Genomic DNA, 8,360 nt, shown 5'->3' on the forward strand with positions numbered 1-8,360 from the left:
GTGTTAAAGGAATAGAATAAATTTGATTTCTCAAATAATTGATCATATATGTATATGGAGTTAATATTCTGTGTTATCATTATTGATGTAATGTAACATGATTTTAATTTATTTAATTATATTATTAAGAAACTACTTTCTGTAAAGGCATAAACTATAAAAAAAATTGTATTTTTTTAACTTTTTGGAACTTTGCAGTAATGATCGTCTTTAATGTACTCGTACATTTCACATGCATGTAAAAAAAATTATGTAAAAAATTATCCACTTTAGGGAAAGCAAAACATAAATAAAAACGGTACCGAAATATTACGAATCACTACTGAGGAAAAGTATGAGAAAGCATCAAAATCAGACCGTTTGATGAAGCTCATAGTTGTTTCTAACAATCAACTATCTGTTTTTCGATGTTTTTTAGCCCACCTTTTATTTTAATTTTAAAAGGATGATTTTAACCTTTTTTATACTTATTTAAACTCAATATTTTACTTATACCTTCTAAATCACTACCGAGGAAGGCTGGGATGACAACATCTTATCTTCCTCAACTTGCCTGATGAAACGTGGCGTTTCTAGCAATCAATTTTTTTTTCTTCTTCTTTTCTCGTCTTCTTCAATAGTAATTCGTTAAATTTCGATAGAATTTTTATTTTTTGCACTTAAATAATAATTATTTTACACCCATTGTAATAAAAGTATGCACCATTTGTGCACACTCTTTGACTATAATTTTGATAAGGACTCTAAGAATACATTTTAAAAGCGATCTTTACAGAGCACCCTGTTTACGATATTATATATTCTCGAATTCTTATAGAGGATGTATCTAGTTTCAATTTGCTTTTCTTCAAAAGTTGTAATACGTTCTGAAACAAATTATAATATAATAGCCGACTTCGGTAGTTTGCTGATTAGTCATTCAATAAGCCTGTTAATGTGAGGGAGGGGTGCTTTACTGCCTATAATTGTCTTTCAGGTTCTTCTACTGGCTTTCAGATGTCTTTACTGGTATTTTATTTTATTTTATTTTATAACCGTTGTTGAACAGCCGACCCAATTTCGGGTTTACGACTACTAAAGTTCAACTTCGTAGCCTTGTAATTTTTGAACTCAAACGAGAAGACAAGGGAACTCCTGGATCAAGTATTGGGAGAAATTTGCCTTCGTGGAGGACTTTTTGATGGAAATAACTCGCATTTGCGTTACATGGAGAGGATGACACGAATGTCTCTCCCATGGTTCGCCTGACGGCAATGGGACTCTACCCCATGATCCGTCTGCCACTGAGGATATTTTACGTCAGCATTGTGGTCGGTGGGAACCAAACGCGGAATTTGTATCGACTAGCCATCACTGGGATTCGAACCCGGTTCACCAATTTGGAAGGCGAACGCTTTATCCCCTGAGCCATCGCGGCTTTTCTTTACTGGTATTGTAAATAAGTTACAAATTTACAATTTGTGTTAGCGTATAAAAATAAATCCCGTAAGCGGGATTACAAATCGTAGAATTCACAACGCATTTGGCGCTTTTAGGGAGCGAATTTTGGCTAAAGATNAATTTTATAAAATGTTCGTGTATTCGTTCAAGAGTATTTACGTTGCTTGCAATTATATTTTCTAAATAATCAAACGTGACAAACGAAAGGTAAAAAATCAAACGAAACTCACGTTTTTTAATTACAGGGTTTATTTTCAATTATTTATGAATTATAAAAATTGCAACCGGGTCACGATCTTATTTGGATTCTATCCGAGCTCTTGTCGAAAATTATTTAAAGCATTTCTTAAAAAATGCTGAATAAATAATATTTTTTCCCGTTTTTGTACAAATGAATAGTGTTATTTAATTCGGCTTAAAATTACAAGCTAAAGGAGAAGCTTTGAAGTAGGATAAATTTGACCTCTCAAATAATTGATCATATCTGTATATAGAGTTAATATTCTGTGTTATCATTATTGATGCAATGTAACATGATTTTAATTTATTTAATTATATTAAGAAACTACGTTTTGTGAAGGCATAAATTATAATTTTTTTAAATTATAATTCCATGATCCGTCTACCACTGAGGATATTTTACGTCAGCATTGTGGTCGGTGCGAACCGGATGCGGAAATCGTATCTACCAGTCATTGCTGGGATTCGAACCCAGTTCACCACTTTGGAAGGCGAACGCTCTATCCCCTGAGTCATCGCGACTTTTCTTTACTGGTATTGTTAAATAAGTTACAAATTTACAATTTGTGTTAGCGAAGAAAAATAAATCCCGTAAGCGGGATTACAAATTGTAGAATTCACAACACATTTGGCGCTTTTACGGAGTGAATTTTGGCTAAGGATTTTTGGACTAAAATATTTGTTTCGAGCTAGCAGAATAGCAATCAAAACCAATTTCCTCTTCAATAGGAGGAAGATGGCGATAAACCAAAAAGGATTGATAGCTCTTAGTTTTAGTAAATATTCAAACTCAAGTCCCCATAATCTAGAAAACATAATTCTCATTAATATTTCTTATTTTATAATTTGTTTAATAGATTGAAAATGTTGTTTATCGAATCATTTTTGATTATTGTACAAATAAATTGTAATAATATGGCATACATTTTTAGGCCGAAGAACAACTTAAAAAAGTGAAGGAAGTCAAAAAAGTTGAAGTTTTGAAAGAAGAAGAAGAGGAGTGGCAATCGGTAATTTTTTAAAATTTATTTTAAATCTGATATAAATTGTGGTAATAGATTGGAATTTATAAATTAAATTTTCATTTTTAATTTAATAGTTTTTTATAGGTTTCTAAACTTTTTGCATATAATTTAGAAAATAATAATAATAATCGTAGGAGGATAAAAGGCATATTTTTATGAATTTTATAAATGTACCGACGAAATTTGTCACAATCAATTATAGTCGGTCTTCTATTTAACGAAGTTGCTATATCCAGATAAAAAGTTCATTATATGGAAAATTCGTTACATAGAAAATCACAATTTGAAATACTTAAACAACACAAAACAAGTTTTAAATTCATAGGCACTAGAGATAATTAAAATAGCAATTGAGTAGTAAATTATTATCTACTAGTAAATTAGTATCAGCAATTTATTTTATAAAATTAACCATAAAAGAAATCTGCATGGAAAGTAAGAAATGAACAAAACATTAGCCAGTGTTACACTATCATGCTAGATACATTTTCAGCCAATTAAAGCTAAATTTATGTATGCTTAAATTATAGCTGCATTTATTATAAAAGTAATTTTAAACATATTACCTCACGTGTTCTTAAGTTTAATTGCTACTGATAACGTTCGTTAAATTTGTCTGAGTTTTTCGCTTAAGAAAGTGTTTTCTTTTTTCGTCATCTTCTCATAATAGGTGTCGTATTTTTGTATTGCACCAAACCTCCTTCAGGTGTATTCTCCTCAAGCTGTAATCCACGTTGAATCGTTGTTGATTTTAACATTTCATCGTATGAAAGTTTGGTGATTTCTTCATCATCTCCGTCTTCATCTTATTCGTCTTCCTCACAATTTATTTGCTGTATTGTTTTTATTTTTCACACTGTCCAAAATATCCTATTCAGTTAATTCTTCTGTGATTGCAGCTTTAGAATCAGTAGAAACAAAATCATTAACAGTACATCATCATTAAATTTCATGGTTCTCTTTTAGATGTACCCACATTTTCTTCAAAATGTGGGTACAGCTAAAAGAGTTCTTCTAAAGCTTCCAGTTCTAAAGAAATATAACCCTCGTCCTCTGCTCTAAGAATCCAGCTTTAGCAAAACTGTTTTGAAATAGTACGATCTGTAACATCATAGTTTCATAGTTCCATGCTTTAAAAATTTCTGTTATGCTTTCTCGTAAACTGATTTTTAGAATGGATTCCTGTATAAAATGCGTTAACAAGTTTGAATTGTTCTAAAATATTTTGGAAAATGGGGAAAGTAGATCTCAAAGAAAAGTTCATAAAATAGAAAATTCACTTCACTATTTGGAATTTATGTTACGAAGAACGAAAAAAAATCTCAAAATAGAGAAATTCCCAAAATGGAAGTTCGTTAAATAGAAGTCCGACTGTGAGTTTTCTCAAATTTTAATCGTTTTGTTTCTGTCGGAAAATTATATTTACATACAAATATTTTGAGCTTTTTTTTTTTTTTTTGGTATACTTCAATTAACAATATTAATTTTTAATAGTAGGTCTTAATTTTTTTTTAACAGAAATGAATTTATTTACAAGTATATTTTTTATAATAGTAGAATTTTTTTTTGAACCAAGATAATATTTCTGAAAGAATTGTATTCGTTGTTTTTGTGCGTTATGCATTTTTCTCCTTATTTCACACGTAGAATCGAATTCTTTCGCAACCCACTGATATATGAGTTTTTCATTGGGCTCGCCTTGACTAGCCAATAGATGGCAGCACTATATTTTTGGAAAAAGTTAGGAAAAGTATAACTTTTCTTTTTGTTGTGCTACCTCTCACCCTTCACCCACCACTATAATATCAGTCATGTGGCATTGTTTTCCTGCATCGCACCGCGTCGTTTGGATTTTGAATCCCTCGTTGGCAATCCTCATTTTATATTACAAAAAAGGAGAATAAAAAGGAAAACCTGTTGCTAAAAACCCGTGAAGCGAATCATTTTTTCCTCTGATTCACCAGTTTTCCAACTTTTTATAAAGTTAGTGATGTATGGTATACACCTGCTCTTGTGACAAGTTTTTAGCATCGGATGTTCGTACCCGCTAATTTTGTGATGTCAATCTAGTGATTTTTTTAAGTTTATTTTTTTAATTTGACCGCACTGTGTGGTCTATCTAGCCCTTACCTAACCCTTCTTTGAATTTGGTAAAATCTGTAACTACTAACACGAACATGGATTGGAAACAGGTAAGATATTATTTTGTTTAAAGGTATTTCTTTAATATTGTTGCACCTGTACCACCGTTATTGTAAACAAAAGAATTTCATTGCGTAATAAAATTGTATCGGTTCAGTAATGATCTATTTTTTATTTTTTTTATTAAAATATTGTTAAATGCTTTTATTTTTTTTATCAAAACGATTTTTTTAAATGAGTATATTATATTTTCATCTATGAATTTCTGCTGAGCGAATTTTTTTTACTAATATTTATGCAATAGTAGGCTTAGCGCAGAAAACATTAAAAATAAACTATTTTTACTTAGCTCTTACAGAAAAAATCACGATCTTCTCTATTATTTATTTCTTTTTTATAATTACCTTTTTTTCCTAATTGTACTGATACAATATTTTCATATCTTGTTTAAATTTAAACGATAGAATGGTGCCATGGGTGAAAAGCATTTTTTTTCCTGGTTGAAAGCAATTATTATTCTTTATGAATGAATTAGGTGATGCAGAACCGTGGATGTCAATAATCTCTATGATGCTTAGGCTGATTATTAGAGAATGCGCGTACAAATGAGATTTGACTTAATTAATTGTTAGAATTGTTGTCATGGTAACTGTTGTGATTTTCTCTAAATATGCTATAATCTCTGATTATATGATCTTCATTGAACTTAAAGAATATTTTAGAATTAAAAGAAATGAGCATTGTTTTTCAGATTTTATTTTTAATAATGTTTTTGAAAAAAAGTTTAATTTTTTAAATTAATGCTTTTTCTTTAATGTCTTCATAATTTTTCATTTCTTTTTTATTGTTATTTTGAACAATGTAATTTATTGTTTGTATGGATAGGAAAATAAAAAATTAGTAATTTTAATGGTTGTTTGAATTGAGCAATCAGTTTTTAATTTTTTGTCAATTATATTTTGCTGTGAAATTTGTTATATATTTGTTTTTATACATAGTTAGGAGGTATACATAGTTACAATAGTGTTTTAAAATTCTCTTCTGAGAATTTTTTTTTTAATGTGTGCTAAATACCTGAAAAAAAATTAAATATTTTATCTCTTTCTTGATTTTAACTTTAAGGAATTTAAATCATTGATTATTCACAAATATTTTCTTTATTTGTCTGAAATATTGAGAGGTCTTTTAGAACTTTCTAATTAATACACCAATGGTGCACATGGATATCTTCATGTTTCATGTAAAATCTTATGTTTCATTTAGGAAAACAAATAATTTTGCAAGTTAGTATTTTAATTATCAATCCTTGTTATGTAATATTAATAATCTGTCATATTATTTAGTAAATCTTATTCTGTGGTTTATTGTTAAAAAAAATGGTTGAAAATTAAATTAGCTTTTTTTTCCTTTATAGAATCTAGATAGTTGGAAATCACGACGACGGAAGATGTCAGAAGACGTCTTCCGAAGACAAGAAGAAATTAGACAGTTTGAACAGGAGCAACAGCAGCAAAATGAACAAGCCAATCAAAGGAAGATTAAAACATTTTCAGAAATGGTGGAATCTAGGTAAAGAATTTATTTTCAAATTTCAGTCAAATTTTATTCTTGCTTTTTTTTTTTTTTTTTTTTTTTTNTTTTTTTTTTCTTTTTTTTTTTTTTTTTTAGTTACTTGCAAAAAAGAAACAGTTTATTATTTTTTGACCTGTTTTTAATTTTTATTTGATAGTTGAACGTGTCAAGATTAAATCATGATTAAGTTTTAACACGATTAATTTAATGGAAAAAAATGCATTTTGCACTGTCACAAAATCATTATGGTACTAATAGAATTGAATATATATTTCTTTTTTTTATCGCTAAAAATCTTTGTCTTAATTTATACTTATAAATATTTAATTTTTACAACTACTCAGTATTAACCGAGTACAACGTCAAAACTTGTCTCAGTATGTTAACATTAAAAATCTGTTATTTTATCTCAGTATACTGTTATCTCAATATGCTAAGTGTCCTGAGTACTTGGTAAATTACTAATTAAAATGATATTGTGTACATGTTATGTTGATTTTTTAGTTTTCACAAATTATTTCTAAATTTCTACAAAATAGGTACCTTTTTAAAAAAACCTAGACAAAAACCCCTGATAAATTTTCAATTGATTTTTATTTTTAAATGTTGACTACTAACATTAAACCAAGAACAAGTAACACCGGTATGTGATTCTTCCACGGATTCGCGGATTTCCGCTTTTTTTCAGATTTTTCCCGCTAATTTCCGCGGAAATTTTTTTTGGAACAAGATAAAATATTTTATGAAGAATTTCATTTTCCACGGAGCGAAAGTATTGAAGTCCTCATTCCTCCCTCTGAAGTTCTCTAAAAATCATTTCCTTGGAAAAAACCGGTTTACCTTTATAGAGGGATGAGAATTTTTTGCTTTTGCCTTTCGAATTTCAGCCTTTTTTTTAATCAAAAATTCCAATTCTCTAAAAGTTTTGTTTTTTTATAAATATTCCGCTTTTTTTTTTTGAGAATTCAGACGTTGAAATAAAATAACTTATTTTAGCTATTTTTTCCGCTTTTATGCACAGAAAATAAGATGAAAGCAAACGAAAAAAAAAAAATAGAGGTGGATTTGCGGTGAAAATATTTATTTGCTTATTCAATTAATCTTGTAAATGTTTATTTATTATGTCTAAACAAAAAGAATACAAACAAGCCTTTTAGAAATCCCAAGTCCAGAATATGCAAATATCTCTATTCTTATCCACGCGATTTTAATATCAATCATCGATTTTCGCATTTACCTGATTTAAAAGTTGCGCATTGCGATTCTTATTCAGGCGACTTAAAAATCGTACATTGCGATTCTTATGTATGAGATTTAAAAATCCAATATCGCGATTTGTATTTACGTGCTTTTAAAGCCCTATATAGCGATTCATATTCACGCCAGCTTAAAATCCAATGTCGTGATTCATTTGTGCGGTTGTAATATCAAACATCGATTTTTGTATTTATACGTGCTTTAAAAATTAGACATTGTGATTTGTATTCGTGCTATTTAAAAATTATGCATCGTGATTCCTATTTACGTGATCTAAAAATTACGCTTCATGATTTGTATTTTCGCATTTTTTAAAATTCGATATAGAGTTTCATATTCACGTGATTTAAAAGCCTCATATCGAGATTCATATTCTCTCAATTTAAAATCATGCATGTGATTCATATTCATATATTCATACAATTTTAAAATTAATCATCGGAATTTATAATCACATGGCTTACAAGTTTAAAAGTCGCACCTTTTTTGTCAAATTTTTGGGTGTGTGTATATATATATATATATATGTAATACAAAAAGTAAATACTTTTGTATTAATAAAAGAATTAAATCTCTTTCGTTTTCATAAAATGTCTTTGTTAAAGAATAAGCGTAGAGAGATTCTATTTTGGGAATTCAAGGCTGAAAACATACCATTGAAATATAAATATATTTATATTTCAA

The 8,360-nt window shown here is 28.7% G+C and overlaps 1 protein-coding gene across 1 annotated transcript in view; it reads left to right on the top strand.

The window, feature by feature from the left end:
* Positions 1-8,360, top strand: part of LOC107439920 (smallish) — a gene marked incomplete in the record, with an annotated part of 81,897 nt that overhangs the window by 45,662 nt on the left and 27,875 nt on the right. The window contains 2 exon segments of the mRNA XM_071180214.1: positions 2,613-2,690; positions 6,262-6,416. Coding sequence (XP_071036315.1) covers positions 2,613-2,690; positions 6,262-6,416 — 233 coding nt within the window.

This window comes from Parasteatoda tepidariorum, chromosome 4 (assembly GCF_043381705.1).
Source record: "Parasteatoda tepidariorum isolate YZ-2023 chromosome 4, CAS_Ptep_4.0, whole genome shotgun sequence".
In the NCBI taxonomy this organism is placed as follows: Eukaryota; Metazoa; Arthropoda; class Arachnida; order Araneae; family Theridiidae; genus Parasteatoda; species Parasteatoda tepidariorum.